Below are 19,797 nucleotides of genomic sequence, written 5' to 3' on the forward strand. Positions count from 1 at the left end.
AGCAATCATAAAGAATGGTCTTGAAAGATCAGTCCAACCAGTGATCACTCCTCTGTATAGGTGAGGTCTGAGGAGAAGATGCTTTCTCACCTGAGTGATCCGTGAACATGACTCATGCTCAGTGTACTTGCGAGTTGAGTGTAGAGCTGAAAATGTGGGATCTGGCCGCTCCTTCAAGGTGGGGAGCTCCTCAGAGGAGTTTGTGTCCTGGGCACTGAGCCACCTGAGCATTCTGCCTCTCATGCCAGGTAACCAGAAAGGGCGGTGCCGAGACCTCAGGTCTGGCCACATGCCAGGCTGCTGGCACCTGAGGAAGGGAGAGGGCACCTCCAGATGACCTGGCATCAAAGCCCAGGGAGCCTCGTGCATCACAGGGCCGAGCAGCTCTGAATCCTAAGGGCAGGCTCCTGAGCTGCACTGACGAGGATGCCAAGTGAAGGCGCCTTGAACCGCGCTTGCTGGACCCACTTGCATCCCTGGGCTCCCAGCCGGCCGCAGGGTCTCCACACCTGAAAGAAGAGGAGTGGGATTTACTTCACCAGGTTTTTGTGAGCCTTCCACGCAATTATTCATGTGAAGCGCTGAGCACCCCCAGATGAGTAAAATGGAGAAAGCTTTGCCAGAAATCCCAGCCCTGTGGTTGCCTAAGCACCAGCAGCTAAGAGGAGGGCGGGCCAAGCATAGGCCCGGGGGCTTGTCCCCACCCCCATCTCTCCCAGAAGTTCACTTGCAGGTCCCAGCAGCGACTCCACTTCCAGCTTTTCTCCTTCTTCTTGGTGTCACCCCTCCTCCTGGGGAGGTTACGTGGGAAGATGAGCATCCAAGATGATGCGGACGGGACCTCAGGGGCCTTTGCTCCCCTGCCGCCTGCAGCAGGTAGCACAGCTTGGAGAGCGAGCACAAGCCCCTCTCCTCCCACAGCCACGGAACTTGGGGACCACGGGAACCTGAGGCCTCACGACAAAACAGGCAGAAAAAGAATGGGGAGGAGTTTTGTGAAAATGGCTAAGCCATGTCAACCACTGCAAAACTGCCAGAAAAACTCTAATTTGATGAAAAAGCAGAGCAACTATTCGTCTGTCCAGTGGGAAGGTGCATGTCACTCAACAGAACACAAATGAAACTTCAAAGAAGGAAAAAGACACTGCACAGCACTAACGAGAGGCTTCTGAAGGAGGCCCCTCCTTCCGCAGCATCACCCATGGGACCCAAGAATTCACACTGCTGGGAAGCCTCGTTCTGGGGTCTTCCCCACGGACCTGCAGCAGCCTGCGTCCCTCCCCAGTCCACCTCCAGTGGGACTCCAGCCCCAGCTTCACTAGTCTTGCTCTCGCTGCCACAGTCAGGTGTTTCAAGAAGGTGGTCTGAGGGCCCTCAGCAGACAGCATCTGTCTGACTTCGGGATCAGAGCAACACCAGCCTCACATGCGTTGGGAAGTGTTCCCCTTTCCTGCAGCATCTGTGTCAAGTTGGTCTTCTCTCTCCCTTAAACAGATGGGAGAATACAGTGGTGGAGTCACACAGGCCTAGAGTTGTCCACATGTAATAGGGCATTCCTTCTCCTGTAGAGAGGCCGTTAAGTCCTTCTGAGTGAGTGTCCATCCACTCACTTACACAGTGACTGAATTAGAAATGCTTGGGGCTGCAGTGAAGGTCTCCAACCCAACAGCATTAGAACAATAACTATAGGTGACATGGGCTCAACTTCTGAGGCACCTTAAAGATCTTATTGGTCTCTAGATTGTTATATAGTCTTATAAAGACTTGAGGATTGGCTGAAAACAGCTACAATTTTAGCACTGTATAACAGTTTAAAACCCAGATGCCTGGCCAAGAACCATATGAAAAGATGCTCAATGTCACTAACCACTAGGCAAATGAAAATCTGAACCATAATGAGATATCGCTTAAATACTAGAAGGCCACTATTAACCAAAGTCAGATGGAATAAATGTGACCTGTGGACCATCTGGGTGCTCCCCCACTGTCTTTCTCCAGCTCACTGGTATCTCCCAGAAAAGCTTCCATGTGTGTCTGGAGCCCCAGTTTTTACAACAGCCTGGCTCTGGCAGCCAAAAGGGCTTACACTCACCATTCCTCAGGGCTGTATATACAGCATTCTTTTAGAAGCTGCTTCCTGAGGGTCTGGCTAAATGGAAAGATATTCTATGCTTATGGATTAGAAGAATTAACATTGTTAAGATGCCCATACTACCCAAAACAATTTACAGATTAAAAGCAATTCTTACAAAAATTCCATAGCACTTTTCACAGAAATAGGAAAAAAACAGTCCTAAAATTTCTATGGAACCACAAAAGAGCCTCAAGAGCCAAGCAATCTTAAGAAAGAAGGATGAAGCTGGGGGCATCATACTCCCTGAGTCGCCTATCTGGGACAAATTCCACTTGTCATAATGTATGATTTTTTTTTATACATTGTTGAATTTGATGTGCTAATATGTGGTAAGTATTTTACATCTATGTTTATGAGAAATATCAGTCTGTTGTTTTTCTTTCTTGTACTGTCTTTGTCTGGTTTGGGTATTAGAGTAACACTGGCCTTACAGAATGAGTTAAGAATTCTCTCTTCTATTTTCTAAAAGAGATTGTATAGCATTTTATACTTTCTTCCTTAAGTGTTTGATAGAATTCACCAGTGAACCCACTGTTGCTTTCTGTTTTAGGTTATTAGTTATTGATTCAATTCCTTGTAATAGACAAAGGTCTATTCAGATCATCTATTTCTTCTTATGAGTTTTTTCAGAGATTTACTTTTTAAGCATTACTTTTGCATTTCTAGAAATCAGTATATACTTAATATAAAAATGTGGAAAAATATGGAAAACAAAAAAGATGGAAATTACAACTCTCTACCATTACTTTCCAACTTAGAAGAATTTGTAAATTATTTTGAATTATTTCCTCCCAAAATGTTTGTGTATATGTGTGCACATATTTTAAAAACATAATTGAACTAATTTATAATATTTGGGGAGAAGGCAATGGCAACCCACTCCAGTACTCTTGCCTGGAAAATCCCATGGATAGAGGAGCCTGGTAGGCTGCAGTCCATGGGGTCGAGAAGAGTCGGACACAACTGAGCGACTTCACTTTCACTTTTCACTTTCATGCATTGGAGAAGGAAATGGCAACCCACTCCAGTGTTCTTGCCTGGAGAATCCCAGGGACGGCGAAGCCTGGTGAGCTGCCATCTATGGGGTCACACAGAGTCGGAAACAACTGAAGCGACTTAACATCAGCAGAGCATATTTTGTCCTTCCTTTTGATCAAACCAGTCAATTCTAAAGGAAATCAACCCTGAATATTCATTGAGAACTGATGCTGAAGCTGAAGCTCCAATACTTTGGCCACCTGATGTGAAGAGCTGACTCATTAGAAAAGACCGTGATGGTGGGAAAAACTGAGGGCAAGGGAAGGGGGCGACAGAAGATGAGATGGTTGGAAGGCATCACTGACTTTCAATGGACATGAGTTTGAGGAAACTCAGAGAGATAGTGCTAGACAGAGAAGCCTGGTGTGATGCAGTCCATGGGCTTGCAAAGAGTTGGGACATGACTTAGGGACTGAACAACAACAATGATTCTTCTTTTAAATATGACATTCTATTATTATTATAGTTTCAGTCATCAACAGCTCTTAATAAATATTTTCTAGATTAGAAATGTTAAGTTACATAACATCCCAGTGTTTCTTTTCTCATCTGTAAAATAAGTTTAATAATTTACACATATCATAGGACACTTGTGAAAAATAAATGCAATAATGCATGAAAACATGTAAAAGTGCTTAGTATGTAGATTTTTAAAAAATGGACATAAATTCCTCCATCCTATGTGCATGCCCCTTTGTAGTGTGTCTCAGCTATAACTAGCCAGGAAGTGAAGTCTATTTCTCCACTTTCTTGATTCTTGGCATGGTTTTGTGACTCGGTTTGTCCAATAGAATGTGGCAAAAATGAAGTTGTGTAACTAATGAGTCGAGTGCTTAAGATACCTTGAAGCTTCTGTTTTGACTCTACTGGTACTCCAGGACCATGATGGGAAAGACACACGGCTCAGAGAACAGTCAGAGCCATCAGCTAGACAGAGAGAGAGGTGAAGTACCTACCCCACTTCCCCCAAGATGTGCTATCAGATAACCACAATTACATGAGGGAAACCAGGTGAGACCAGAAGAACTGCCTAGCTGAGACCAGTCCAAATGAAATGGTTGTCTTAAGCTTTCATGTTTTCAGGTGGTTGTTACACAGCAATAAAAAGATAACTGATACAGTAATCATTAAATACTATTATTACTCCTGTGACAAAAATCTAAAAGGTGAGAATATGATACTGAGATACTTATCTCAACACTTTAAAATGTCTTTAATCATTTAATGCATATTTTACTGTCTGATATATGAAAAGAAAAGACTTAATTTTTATTTATGCCATTGTGGACATCAATATCACAAATAAAACTATTCACATACATTTCCCAATCCTAAAGAAGCAACATATTATTGGAGATCTTTCTTCATGTGCAATCTTTTTTTATAATACATATTTTTAAAACTTTATTTTTATTTGTTATTCTTAGTTCCTTGACCAGGGATTGAACCTGTGCCCTCTACAGTGGAAATGTGGCATCTTAACCACTAGACCACCAGGGAAGTCCCCTCTTCATATGCAACCTTAGAATCAGAATCAGAATCAGAAGAGCCACCCCAAGTCTCTCCCAAAAGGCACTCCTTACGGATTTTAGTTAAATAACTAAACAAAATAATTTCTGTAGCAACTTTTAAAAAAGAAAAAAATTGAATAAGCATGCTCTCAGTATTTTGCATGATTGAAGATTAGTACTGCACCTCCCCCCACCTTGCCGTGCTGTGTGGCTTGTGGGATCTTAGTTCCTGGATCAGGTATTGAACCTGGCCAAGGTATTGAAAGCACCAACTTCTAGCCACTGGATTGTCAGGGAATTCCCAGGATTAGTACATTTTTATTTGAATGTGCATGGTAGTGAATTGGCAAACATTTATAATTAAGTAATAATGGCAGCAATGCTATTTTTTTTCATGAAGTTTTCACGAAAACTTTCCTGAAATCAGCTACCCTTGAACAATAGAGGGAGCTGACAGGAAACTAGCCTCTTATTTTGCATCCCCCTTGCCTCACTGCAAAAGGAAACAGAATGGACAAGATGATGGTGGTGACTACCCTGACTCACATTTGTTGAGTGCTTCATACATAGCAGACATTATGCCAACTATTTTAGATGCACTTATTCTTCATAACAGGTTATTTGGTATTCTATTATCCTAATATAGATTACTTAATGGCAGATAGATGGGGAAAAGTGGAACGGTGGCAGATTTTATTTTCTTGGGCTCCAAAATCACTGTGGACAGTGACTGCAACCATGAAATTAAAAGATAATTGCTCCTTGGAAGGAAAGCTATGACAAACCTAGATAGCATATTAAAAAGCAGAGACATCACTATGACAACAAAGGTCTATATAGTCAAAGCTGTGGTTTTTCCAGTAGTTGTGTACAAATGTGAGAGTTGGACCATAAAGAAGACTGAGCAATGAATAACTGATGCTTTCAAACTGCGGTTGCTGGAGAAGACTCTTGAGAGTCTCTTGGACTGCAAGGAGATCAAACCAGTCAATCCTAAAGGAAATCAACCTTGAATATTCCATTGGAGCGACTGATGGAAAAGTTGAAGCTCCAATACTCTGGCCACCTGATGCAAAGAACTGACTCACTGGGAAAGACCCTGATGCTGGGAAAGATTGAGGACAGGAAAAGGGGACGACAGAGGATAAGATGATTGGAAGGCATCACCAACTCAATGAACATGAGTTTGAGCAAAGTCTGGGACATAGTGAAGGACAGGAAAGCCTGGCGTGCTACAGTCCATGGGGTTGCAGAAAGTCAGACACAACTTAGCAACTGAACAACAAAAACAATAGAGATCAGGAATCTGTGAGTCAGAGCAGTTAAATGATTCAAGATTAACCAGCTAGCAAGTGACTGTACTAAAGTTTAAGATCTATCTAACTTCAAAACCTTAATCATTTTAACTATTAATTAAGCTTTTTAAGTTGCCTTCTACAACTTGCTTCTAAGTTGTAAACACTGCAGACTCTTCAGGGATAGGGTATCTGTTTAAAAATAATTTTCAATCTAATCATTTAAATGCTTAAAATAGGGGGTCACTTTAAAAAGTGAGAGATATTTAAAATCTCTGAAAAGCAAATATGACTTATTCTGTTCCACTGGCTTAAAATGTACCGTAAATAAGAAGGTTCTGAGAACCAGAAAAGGGGTTAATAAGCAGATTCCCAAATCCCATATCTCAGAGTGTGCTGTTTTATGAGTAGCCTTGAAAAATGCTACCAACCACCCTTAGCTGTAATGTGCAGAATGACTAGAGATGATGAAACAAGACCACTTAGGAATATCAGGACTGGCTCATGGCAGCATTGTCTGTAGTGCTAATGCCAAGCTGGCATGTATGCTCATTTGTAAAAAATACAGTTTTTAGGGTAATATAAAACAACCTACATTCTCAGTAATAATTATACTGCCTCTAGGCTAAATTCTTCTAGGCATGGTTATGGAAATGCATGTATTTTATCTATTCCTGGAAACAAGCAGATGCTTTACTGAGAGTGTTTACATACACATTTCTCTGAAACAGAACCCCACAAATAAATGTTATGTTTATAAATTCCATACATCTGGTCTCCCACAGATAAACCTGAAAGAAAAATTTGATAAGGTTTAATAATGCCCCCAGAGCATATAATCCACATTTATCAAGTCAGAAAATTCTATAAAAAATATATTCCATCAAATCTTTTCCAGAAACATGTTCTGTATATATTCATGAATACCTATTTTCCTGCTGTCAGAAGCTGTCCTTCTTAATTTCAACAGCAGAAATAGCCAAGGAGCTATAGTCACTAAGAAGTATTCTGTAAAACTTCGTATTACATATTTCTGATTTTAATTAGGATAATTTGCCTTTCTTTCAATTAAAAATGCTGGAATATGTTACAAGAAAAAGAGGGAGAAAAGAGTGAAGACAACTTGATGACCTATTTTCACATACCTCAAATGTTCACTCTTTAAAAAAGTTTTATTGTGGTAAAATATACATAATATAAAATATATGATTTAAACTATTTTTAGATGTTCAATTCAGTGACAGTAAGCGTATTCATAATGTTATGTAACCATCACCACTGTCCATTTCCAGAAATCTTCATCATCCCAAACAGAAACTCTGTACCCAATAAATAGTAACTCCCCATTCCCATCTCCTTCCAGGCCCAGGTAATCCCTATATTTTACTTTTTCTACCTATGAAGTTGCCAATTATAGGTCCCTCATATAAGTGGAATCATACAATATTTGCTCTTTTATGTCTGGTTTCTCTCACTGGGCATAATGTTTTCTAGGTTCATCCCTATGGTGGCAAGTAGCAATACATCATTACTTTTTGGGGCAGAATAATATTCCACAGCATTTATATCCATTCATCTGTCAACAGATACTTAGCTGTTTCCACTTTTTGACTATGGTGAACTATGCTGCTATGAACATTGGTGTTCAAATACTCGTTTCAGTCCCTGCTTTCAATTCTTTTGAGTATATACCTAGAAGTGTAACACTCATTTGAGTAAATTCTAAAGAGAAAGAGAAAGGATACATACACTTTAATATTATAACATGTGTTCAGATCTGAACCTTGAAGGTCAAGTTAGGTAGATTAAGGGATGCCTGAAGAGCTACCTTAAATCTTCTATAATAATGTTGCAGTTCCACTGACTCAAGATATTGGTAAATTCTGTTTTGATGAGACCTTATTATTTGGAGAGGTCCAAAATGAGAGCTTGTACCTAAAAAACTAAATCTACCCTATATCACCAATTAAAGGTTGTGAGGTTCTTCCAGTTTCAATGTTTTCCACTCATTTCAAGTCTTCATGTTATTCCACTTTATGCTCTTGACATTCAGACTGTTTCTAGTTATTATGAATAAAGATGTTGTAATAACATTATTCAGCACATTGCATTTTCCCTGGGTACAGTGGATGGGAGTCTGCCTGCCTAGTTTCCCTAGGGTATACTAATAGGAGTGGAATACATGCCTCTTAAGGTATTCACATATCTAATCTTTCTAGGTAATACTGGTTTTTCCAAAGTGGATGACAGTAGTCCATAATAATTCCCTTTTCGCCATATACTTGTTAGCACTTGGTCATCAGACTTTTCCATTCTGGCCAATCTAGTCGAGTTGAAATGTTATCTCATTGTGGTGTAAATGTACATTATGATTATTTATAAGGTTGGGCATTTTTTCCATGTAATTTGTATTTTCTCTATGAAACACCTATCATGTCTTCCCCCACTTTTCTATTGGATTGTCTTTTTTGTTATTGATTTACAGGAATTATTTAATTTAAAAAATAGCAAGAAATAACATTCATAGAGAACAGTATGTACATGAAAGCACTGTTTAAAGAATAATTTAAAATCACCACCAGCTCAAAAAATAGATTGCCAACACTCTAGAAGCACCTCCTTTGCCCCTCCCTGATTACAGTCCCCTTCTTTGCTCAGAGGTAATTACCAGTCAGACTTTCGTGACAATTACTTCACTGCTTTTCTTTTTCTAGTTAAATCACCTGGAAATGCATCCTGAACAATATAGTCTAATATTGACTGCTTTGGGATGTTATAAAAATGGATTCATACAGTAAATATTCCTTTGTCTTTTGCTTCTTACACCCAGCACCATGTTTGTGAATTTCATGCTATTTCATGTAGTTATCAGTTGGCCATAAAGTTCCTTTGGTTTTAAAGTAAAAATAAAAGACATATTTTTCCATTTTCACCAAGATCTTTATTGAACAACATATTCATCATTTTGTTCCACTATCTTCTGCCATTTTTCAGGCAACTTCATAATTCCATCTTCCAAAACATTTTATCTTCTTGGGCAAATAACTGTTCCAGGTGCCTTTTACAATCTTTCAGGAAGTTGAAATTTTCTCCATTAAGAGAATTTTGTAAAGACAAAAATAAATATAAATCTGTAGGTGCAATGTCTGGTGAATATAGCTGATAAATCAGAACCTCCCAGCCAAGCTGTAACAGTTTTTGCCTGGTCATCAAACACTCAGTTTGCATTATGCTGATAGAAGAGTATGCATTTTCTGTTGACTAATTCTGATGCTTTTCGTCCAGTGCTGCTTTCAACTGGTCTGACTGGGATCAGTACTTGTTGGAACCAATTGCTTGGTTTTCCAAGGAAAGAGCTCATAATAGAGGACTCCCTTCCAATCCCACCGTATACATATCACCTCTGGATGAAGATTGGCCTTTGGTGTGGTTGGTGGTGGCCCATTTCCTGTGCTGCGAGATCTCTTCTGTTCCACATGCGGCTAAGGTTTTTGTGGCTTAACTTATGGGGAATCTGAACATCAAAGCAACTAACATAACCAAACTTGATTGTTCTCAATTAATGTCTCTATCTCTATCAATGTCAACTGGTCTACCTGACCCTGGAGCATTGCACAGCAAGAAATCTGCAAGAAACTTTGGAAACCACATCTTTTTAAAAATTTAAAAAAAGAAAAAGATTTTTTTCTGGCCATATTATGTGGCAAGTGGGATCTTAGTTCCCTGGCCAGGACTGAACCCACATCCTCTGCACTGGAAGGGTGTAGTCTTTACCACTGGACCACTAGGGAAGTCCCGAAACCTCTTGTGACATGTTTGATCAGTTACAACACCTTCTCCATACACTGCACAAATCTTTGTGTGTGTGTGTGTGTTTTATTTGCATTTTTACCTTTCTTGAAATAATAAAGCATAATATGCTGAAAATGTTGTTTTCCTTCCATCTTTAGGTAGACCAGTTGAAGTTGACAGAGATCCAGAGATGGAGACATTAGCTGAGAATAACCAAGCTTGGTTATATTAATGGGGCATGTTAATAGTTTTAAAATGGCTACACAAAATTCACCATTTTTAAGGATTTTTTTTGTTGTTTAAAAAAACATTCTGATATGAGAACATAATCTAACAAAACTGTTTCAAATGAAGTTAAAGACAACTAAGTGCTGCTAGAGTCACCTTACAGAAAACACCTAACGAACTTTTGGCCCAACTCAATAGTGTGTTCCTTTTGGTTGCAGTATGCCATCTACTGCTCTTGGGAGTTCTGCTGCTGCCTGGCCTACTACAACTCAGTGAGGTATCCGAGACTTGGACACTTGGGTGGTTTCAGACTTTTGTTCTCATGAAAAACCAGCCAGGATTATTCCTGTAACGTCTGAGAATGTCCTTGAGCCGGCTTTTCTCTAGAGTACACACCATAGAGCGCAATTGTTACATCTGAAGTATAGGCACCTTCACTGTTACCATGCGACCCTCTGCCTAGGACGGGTGCCCAGTCTACACCGCAGCCAGCCTCAGAGAGTCTACCCACAACACAGGTCACGCGACTCACTTTTGTCAAGCCAGCGCGTGTAGTCTGTCTGAACTGTTCAGTTCAGTCGCTCAGTGGTGTGGGACTCTTTGCGACCCCACGGACTGCAGCACGCCAGGCTTCTCTGTCCTTCACCAACTCCCGGAACTTGCTCAAACTCATATCCATTGCATTGGCGATGCCATCCAACCATCTCATCCTGTTTTCCCCTTCTCCTCCAGCCTTCAATCTTTCCCAGCATCAGGGTCTTTTCAAGTGAGTCAGTTCTTCACATCAGGTGGCCAAAGTATTGGACCTTCAGCTTCAGCATCAGTCCTTCCAATGAGTATACAGGACTGATTTCCTTTAGGATAGACTGGTTGGATCTCCTTGCAGTCCAGGGAACTCTCAAGAGTCTTCTCCAACACCACAGTTCAAAAGCATCAATTCTTCTGGGCTCAACTTTCTTTAAAGTCCAACTCTCACATCCATACATGACTACTGGAAAAATCATTGCTTTGACTAGACTGACCTTTGTTGGCAAAGGAATGTCTCTGCTTTTTAATATGCTGTCTAGGTTGGTCATAACTTTTCTTCCTGAAAAGCCAGTCTCTGTGGTTTTAGCGCGTCCGGGTTAGCCCTGCGCTCCAGAGCCTTCGGTGTTGACCGGCCTCCTGGACTTCTTCGTTTTAAAGCACCTTTCCAACTCTTTCTCCCACTTCCCACCGTGCTTTTTTCTCCAGGAGTCCATGGACGCTCTGGACACCAGCTTTCCGGCCACCACACGCCTCTCGGTCGTTTCCTCCCAGTCAGCTTCTCTCTGAAGTTTTGTTTTGTTTTCCTCATTTTAATCTAATCAGGTCTACCCGCCTTTTCCGGTTAGCGATTGTAGTACACACAACACCGCCCCCACCTCCGCCTTGAGGGCCGCCCACAGCAATTCCGAGCGCCCGTTCATTCTCAGCTTCCTCAGTCCCGCGTCCGCGTCCCTCTGGCCGTCTTTCTGCGCGCGAGCCTCTGCTTCAGCGCCCCGCCCGCGACGTCAATGCCCGCCCCTTCCCAGGAGGCAGCGCGCAGGCGCGCGGGCCGAGCTAGCACTTAGCATAGCTAGTGCGCCTGCGCTGGGAGACGCCCCGCCCTCGAGCCGGTCATATATAAAACCTCGAGCGTGTCCTCGCGAGATGCTTGGTTCTCATGCTCGCTGCCGGGGTCGGAGGTCAGAGTGAGCGTCTCGCGGGCCGGAGAAGGAAGATGGCGGTGGAGTCGCGCGTTACCCAGGAGGAAATTAAGAAGGAGCCGGAAAAGCCTATCGATCGGGAGAAGGTGCGGGTCCGAAGAGATGCAGGGGTCCCTGGGGAGGTGGGGCGGCGGTGCGGGGCCGAAGGGAAGGGTAGGGGCCGCGCGTACAGCCTCCTGACTCCCGCCTGTCTCGACCCCAGACCTGCCCGCTGCTCCTGCGCGTCTTCACCACCAACAACGGCCGCCACCACCGCATGGACGAATTCTCCCGCGGAAACGTGCCGTCCAGCGAGCTGCAGATCTACACTTGGTGAGTCAGGGGGCCGGGGGCTCGCCTGCCGCCTTCGGGCTCTCCTCGGCTCGGGGCCTCTGGACGCAGCTCGCGGGAAGTCGATGTTCGGTGAGGAAACGGTGTTGACTCGTCTTGTGGCGCTTTGACCGCTCACGTTGAAACTTCTGGGTTGTAAAGAATTGACCCAGGACTGCTGTCACTGTTGTGGCTGCTGGGTGCGGAAGTGACACGTCGGTCGTCCAGTGCCGCAGCGGCTCCCAAGGGGCTCTTGGTAGAGGGTGGCGCTAGAATAATTTGGGGAGGGGAGTGGTGCAGTTGGGTGATACTCATCGTCCTCATAGAGCACGTGTGCTAATATTAAGCTTTCGGTGCCCCAGCTTCAAAACAACGAAACCGGGTGGATTTTGATGTGCTTAATGGAGAAGCTTTTGATGTGTTTACTGACGGTCTCTCCCTGAATGTTTTTGTACCTTCCCTACCCACGTCTGACTAGTGCTGTTACGTACAGCAAGCCCTATGCAGTTCCTTGGTTTGACGTTACAGTGGCTTTATAGTAGCAGTAAAAGGTGTTTAGTTTTTAAAAATATGCCTAATGTAAAATATGTGACATTTGTCGTTTTGTTTCAGGGTACATTTCGGTGCAACCATTACTACTATCTATTTTTCAAAACTTTTAAATTCCCTACGACAGAAGGTCTGTACCCAGTAGGCAATAATACTGGAAATTTTTCATTGCCCCTGGTCGCCACTATGTATCTATGTGAATCTGCCTCTTCTAAGTATTTCATATGCTGCTGCTGCTAAGTTGCTTCAGTCGCGTCCGACTCTGCGACACCATAGACGGCAGCCCACCAGGCTCCACTGTCCCTGGGATTCTCCAGGCAAGAACACTGAAGTGGGTTGCCATTTCCTTCTCCAGTGCATGAAAGTGAAAAGTGAAAGGGAAGTCGCTCAGTCGTGTCCGACTCTCAGCGACCCCATGGACTGCAGCCTACCAGGCTCCTCCATCCATGGGATTTTCCAGGCAAGAGTACTGGAACGGGTTGCCATTGTCTTCTCCAGTATTTCATATAAGTGCTCTTATATCCTATTTGTCTTATTGTGTCTGGCTTATTTCACTTATAATAATTTCAAGGTTTATTGATGGTTAAGGGTATAAAAAAACGTGATTCTTTTTTATGACTGACTGAATAATGTTTCATTGGAAGGCTTTGCGACATCTTGTCTGTCCACTTATCTGTCAGTGAATACAGAGGGATTGGTTCCACCTCTCATCTAAGTTTATGTAGTATGATTCTAGTTTAGTATTATTCCAGGAAAACAGTTCAGGAAGGTCGATTTAACTTATAGAGAAGAACTTTTATTAACAGATTGATGAACACTTCTGTTCAGATTAGTCTATATTTCCTCCCAATAAATTAAGAGTTCCTACTTGCCATATACTTGCTTTTACTGAAGAGTATAAAGAGGGTTCTGCCCCCTTTCTAGAGTAAATTTAATCTCCAAAAGAAAGCAGATGGAATAAATGCTAAGTAAGACTTTAGGGTGGAGACGGAGGGTGAGATTGTGCCACACTCCCTATTCTCAATCAAGGAGAGAAAAATTACAAAAAATTAAATCCTGTCCTCAATTGTCCATAAACTGCAACCAAACAAGACAACCTTATCTTACACCTCAAAATGGTGGCCAAAGACAGACTGGATGTTGGTGAGGGACAGAACAGAGCCCTGCTGCCATTCCAGAAGCAGCAATGAGGGAAGATTGGGGATTCTCAATTTGTAGAAATAGATTGAGGGGCCAAAGTAGGTGGCCTTGAGATAAGTCCAGGAAAGAGGAGTGAGGAGCCCAGCAGAAGCTAGTTGAATTGGCTAAAGTCCAAGGCACTGTGTGGAGCTGGGGGAACACCCCACCCCAGCAGTGACAGATCTTGTGCTTAGGTGGTCACTAGACAGGTTACTGGAAGAGAATTATCTCGATGACTGAAATAGGGTTCAGTGAGAAAGACCAATAGGAGATAGAAGAGCAAGAAATGGCTCACATAGTTGTGGGGACTACCTCGGTCTGTGGTGCAGGCTGGAACTCTCCAGCATAAGCTGTTGGAATTTCTTCAGGGAAGACTTAGGTCCAGTATGAAGCGTTTTCAACTGATTGAATGAAGCCCACAGATTGATTGAATGAGGTTTACTCAGATCATCTTGGATAATCACTTTAAAGTCCACTGATGATAGATTTTTGATCCCATCTCCAAAACACCTACCTTAGTGTGTGTTTAAATAATTAGGAGCTGTAGTTTCCTAAATTGACATATAAAACTGACCCTTACAGTCACCAGGAACTCTTGTAAAGATTTGAATAATGAGAGGTTAAGTACAGCCTGATGGTGGGGATGGAGAAAAAAATAGGTCTGTCTTTTGGCTGCGCATCAAGACTTGCAAGATCTTAGCTCCCAAGCAGGAATGAAAACCTGTGCCCCCTGCAGTGGAATCCTGGAGTCAACCATGGGGCCACCAGGGAAGTCCTACTTGATCTGTCTTTAGGAGGTAGAAACAACAGGCTAGAGATGGAAGAACTTTACCACTCTTACGTTTGTGACCTGGGCATCTAAGAGGGTGATGGTCATATGGGAAGAAGGATGTTTGGGGGATACTATAGAGTTGTTTCAGGTGTATTGAGGATTCAGCATCAGTAGAGAAGGAAAGGAGATGTGATCATTGTGGCCTTTTGCTCTCAGTGCAGCTGAAGCCATGGTTTTTTACCTGAGTGTGATGTAGTGGAGATGGTGTAAATAGGGAACTGAGTTAAAACTAGATGACTTCTTGGGTGTTTGAACCCCTGCTCGACGCTGTCCGTTAGGGCTCTTCAGTGGTGCCTTGCATCCTGGGTCACTGTACAGCACCCTTCAACAGTGCTGCTGCCAAGTTCCTTTTCCTCCATTTCATGTTCCCGTGTCAGGGAACAAGACAGTTCAAAAACTTAGACTGTTGCTCCTAATACCTGATGCTTATATTTTAGAAGATTTTTCCAGATTGTGTCATACTGGCTCAAGGTCTATATAGTTTTCAGTTCAAATAGAAATTGGCAAGGCAGGAATATATATTGTGAAAGGAGCCTATGCTTAGCCTTGAAAATTCCATGTGCTTTGTTGGCTTTTCCATCTATTGCAGAACTCATCAGAACATTGTCTTAGAAAGGAAAACAATGCACAATCTTAATGAAAATGCTTTCCTGACACATTCTCAGATGTATTCCAATTTCAGAGATGCTAAAATGCCTCTGAAATAATGAAAAACAATTAATTTGAGAATTTGGATTAATTGGGACTAGTTATTCTTAAGTGGATAAATCACTAGGTCAGTGAGATGTTACATAGCAGCAAAGGTAGTGGGGCAATTCTGAAATCCCTTTAGCACACTACCAGTCTAGCCTGCCTTCATTCATGAAAATTTCAAACACAGGCTGGTAGGGGGAAATAGTATTTGGGGGCAAATAGTATAATAATAGTATTATTAGTATTAAAATTAAGTCTGTTGTGAGACCTTGACAGTTTCTAACAAAGTTGCAACTGAGACACATGTAACTAATTCATTGTATGGCAGTATCCTTGTTACATTATTGCTGATTAATCAAGTGTCTTTTTTTTCCTTAAAAACAAAAAAATTTCAGGATGGATGCAACCTTGAAAGAATTGACTAGTTTAGTAAAAGAAGTCTACCCAGAAGCCAGAAAAAAAGGCACACACTTCAATTTTGCAATTGTTTTTACGGATCTTAAAAGGCCTGGCTATCGGTAGGTAACTTTTCTTTTTAATTCCATATAATCTCTTTGATTTCAGTATGTTTTACCTGCTAGGGATAATCCATATTATCTTACTATCTAGTTTAGATCATTATGTCTTACATTTTCATTGTGTTCTAAGATCATGGAGCAAATTCAGCCCCACATTCACTTTTTAGGACACACACAGTGTCATTGCTTAGCCACCCTGTTAACAGTTGATCTCCTTTCCTGCAGAGTAAAGGAGATTGGCAGCACCATGTCTGGGAGAAAGGGGACTGATGACTCCATGACCCTGCAGTCACAGAAGTTCCAAATAGGAGACTATCTGGACATAGCGATCACCCCTCCAAATCGGGCACCACCTCCTTCAGGGCGCATGAGACCGTATTAAATTGTACTTGCTTTTTCTTGAATTTATTTTCCAGTCAGTTATGTAAAATAAACTTTCACTTCTTCCTCCTCTCCTTATTGCCATTAAGCCTTTAAACTCTATAAACAAATTGTAATGCATCTATTTAGGAATTAGATTTGGCTTTGCTATGGTATGAATATTAATAGAAAGTCCATATGTTTCAAGTTCTTCTGTAAAATATGAAAAGTGCTCTTAGCATTCTATGTAAAACTGTATTGTTAAATATATGTTGCAATCATCCTGAGTGTGAAAGTTAATGGGGCCTGGGTTTGGGGTTTAATATAGTATTGGTTGTTTATGCTAAATAATGGAGTTGCTGTGTTTTGGCCCAAATGGGGCAGAACAAGAAAGCCATATTATATTAAATGGAACAGGGGTTTGTCACCTAGAAGCTTGTATGGACTTGGGAAGAGGACCTGTGGGAATGAGGGGGTGCAGCTGGAGTCTTTTGGAACAGTCTGAGCTGAGGCAAGTTGAAGAAGCTGTTTGTGTTTGAAGAGAGTGGCCTGCCTGAATCAGGGTGTGATGACAAGTTAGAGAAAAGGTGCTACAGTGAGGACTTTTATGCTTTAAAATGGGGAAAATACAGCATTCTGAGGGCAGGAAGTAGTATAGAGGAACAAGGGTTAGAACTTAGGATAAGGATAGATTTACCTTGAAGATCTGAAAATGCAGGGAGAACGAAAGAGGAAACTTAAGAGCATGGGAGAAGGTCCGGGATGAGGTCAAGCTGAGTAAGCAGAGGATGTTCACACACCCTCTTCAGTGCTGGGGCTGACTCATGTCTGATTTGAGGCAGTAGACAGAGTAGTTAAAACCAGGTGGGCTGAACATTTAAATCCTGGTTACACTAGGAGCACCTTGGACAAGTTAGCTGAATTTGTTTTTGTTTAAAATTTGTAAAATAGAAGTGACAGCCTACAGGACTGTGAAGACTAATAACAAAGTTAGCCATAAAGTAGGACTTTATAAAACATAAACAGAACGGGTGTTGTCTCTTCCACAGAACAGTTACAGTCTCAGTGTGCAGCATGTGATTAAGGCCTATTACCTTCATTCTGTTGCATAGAAAACTTTGAAACTGTATATCCCCAAATGAAAAAATATATATTACTAGCGAAGTAAGATTGTAGTAATTTGATCTTATACAGACAAAAGCAGCCTTGGAAACCTAACACTTGTAGGATCGGGGTCAGTCAGCCAGCAGGTGACAGTCATGGGCCTGGAGCCCAGACCTAGGGCTTCTTCTCCACTAAAGTTTGCCCCAAACCCCTCAGTCCTTTATTCATTCAGACCAAATAGGCTTGAGCTGAGTCATAAAATTAACTTAAACCTGATATTTTGGAGAAGAGGAACCATCATTAATTACCATCCTGTTTCTGGAAGATACAATGTACTCTGCAGATCAAGACAGGAAGTCAATATGGGGCTTCCCAAGCCAACTTTTCATAACCCTGTGAACTCCTCCAGTGGGGCTTTCCTGTAATTATTCCAGGTTACTCTCCCACTGGCTGAAAATAAAGTGGTTTATTCGCTTTGTTCCAAAATGGATATTTTTTTTTTTTTTTAGGTAAAATTGGTACATAATAATATATTAGTTTCAGGTGTACAGCATAATTCATTATTTGTATACACTACAAACGGATGACAAGTCTAGTTACTATGTATTGACCCGCTTTACCCTTTCTGCCCACCCCTCACCATTGATGACTAATCTGCTCTCTGTATCTATGAGTTGGGTCTTGTTGGGTTTTCTTAGACTACATATAAGTGAGAGCAGTTTCTCTAATTTCACTCCGCATAAGCCATCCATGTTGTTGCTAATGGCAAGACTTCATTTTTTGGCTGACTAATATTCCATTGCATGTATGTGTGTGTGTGTGTGTGTGTATCTGTTGCACATTTTTTCATCCGTCCACCTACCAATGGACACTTAGTTATTTCCACACCATGGATATTGTATCAATAAATAATGCTGTAGTGAACAGGTGGGTGCAGATAGCTTTTCTTCACACACTTGCCAACACTCATCTCTTGTCTTTTTGATGGTAACCATGCTGACAGGTGATTGTTAATCTCTGTGGGTTTGATTTGTATTTCCCTGATTAGCACTGCTGAGCACCATTCCATGTATCTGTTGGCTACCTGTATGTCCCAACATGGAATTTTTCCTTTAAAGGTTATGATCTTCCACCAAAAGTACAGTTAAACAATACCTAGTGAATTTATCATTGAATATAATGCTAAGACTCAAAAGACTTGTACTTAGTCCTTCTTTACCTCTGGCTGTCCAAGTATGGCTTTGGGGTAGTAACTGAGCTATCTCATGGTCCCTGTGACAGCACCATGCTCGGCCTTCAGAGTCCTGACTACCTCATGCTCTTGTGGTTTCCCATCGTGGAGTGAACTAGAGAACGCTCATTGCCTGTGATACCTTTTCAGTTTTCTCACAGGGTTTAGGAGCTTGCCAGGGCTTTTTCAATGGCTCAGTGGGTGAAGAATCTGCCTGCCAATGCAGGAGATGCATGTTGGATTCCAAGATCCTCTGGAGAAGGAACTGGCCACCCACTCCAGTGTTCTTGCTTGAAGAATCCCATGGACAGCGGAGCCTGGCAGGGGGATCCATGGGTCGTACAGAGTTGGACACGGCTGAGTGACTAAAGCAAGCAAGCACAGGAGCTTGGCATCTTCAGTTCCTTACCTCAGTAGGGAGTCAGTGCTAAGTTTATACTTATATTTTCATGCTCATAGTGGTCACTGGCTGAGGTGATGTTTCAGATATCAACTCTGTGTTTGTGCCTATAGGGGTAGCTGTGAAGGGGAAAGCAGTTAAAACTGTTAGGCAAACTAGAGCTGAACTCAGCCTGTTTCTGTCACAAATTCCAAACTTAGTGTGACCAAGCAGTTATAATATGAATGCTGAGTGGTGCCTAATCTCATTTCACCTTCAGCACTGAGGTGTAGGCAGTGGCTGTATCTTCACTTCAACTGAAATGGAGGCCTGCTTTAAATAACAGCTCTCAATGTGGGCTGTGAAGCGAGGAGGCCAACAATGGATGACTGGAAACATATTTCCAGAAATAGTGTGTTGTTGTCTTCAGCTCCCTGCAGGCTGGCGTCCACCCAGCTCCACCGGTCCTGCTCTGGCAGTGAAGCTGCTGTCTGTGAAGACTCTGCTAAGGGACGTCATCTGGAGCATGTGGACCTGGTTCAGTCTTTGTACAAACCAAAATGCCTCTTTTGAAGAAATAATATGGTAATGGCTTCCGGTTTTAGTATCAGAGCAGCCAATGACGTCTGTGTCCTTGTGTGTACTTTATTGCTTAGTTTAGTTGCTCAGTCGTGTCCGATTCTTTGTGACCTCGTGGACTGTAGCCCTCCAGGCTCCTCTGTCCGTGGAATTTCCCAGGGAAGAATACTGGGAGTGGGTTGCCATTTCCTTCTCCAGGGGATTTTCTTGACCCATTTATCAAACCAGGGTCTCCTGTACTGGCAGGTGGCTTCTTTTACCGCTGAACCACTGGGGAAGCACAATTGCTTCAACAGGTTGTTCTTAAAAATTTCTGTAGTTTCTTGGAATCTGTAATGG

The 19,797-nt window shown here is 42.2% G+C and overlaps 1 protein-coding gene across 1 annotated transcript; it reads left to right on the forward strand.

Moving 5' to 3' along the window:
- Nucleotides 1-11,660: 11,660 nt before the first annotated feature.
- Nucleotides 11,661-16,448, forward strand: SAP18 (Sin3A associated protein 18). Its single transcript, XM_020881099.2, has 4 exons — nt 11,661-11,811; nt 11,928-12,037; nt 15,683-15,805; nt 16,031-16,448. The coding sequence occupies exons 1-4, from the start codon at nt 11,683-11,685 to the stop codon at nt 16,185-16,187; spliced, it is 519 nt and encodes a 172-aa protein (XP_020736758.1). The 5' UTR covers nt 11,661-11,682; the 3' UTR covers nt 16,188-16,448.
- Nucleotides 16,449-19,797: the final 3,349 nt, after the last annotated feature.

The sequence above is a fragment of the Odocoileus virginianus genome, chromosome 8 (assembly GCF_023699985.2).
Source record: "Odocoileus virginianus isolate 20LAN1187 ecotype Illinois chromosome 8, Ovbor_1.2, whole genome shotgun sequence".
NCBI lineage: Eukaryota > Metazoa > Chordata > Mammalia > Artiodactyla > Cervidae > Odocoileus > Odocoileus virginianus.

Coding starts and splice junctions, on each gene's coding strand:
- SAP18 (XM_020881099.2), top strand. CDS start 11,683: ATGCTCGCTGCCGGGGTCGGAGGTCAGAGTGAGCGTCTCGCGGGCCGG. Junction 12,038..15,682: donor GAGCTGCAGATCTACACTTG/GTGAGTCAGGGG, acceptor AAAAAATTTCAG/GATGGATGCAACCTTGAAAG. Junction 15,806..16,030: donor CTTAAAAGGCCTGGCTATCG/GTAGGTAACTTT, acceptor CCTTTCCTGCAG/AGTAAAGGAGATTGGCAGCA.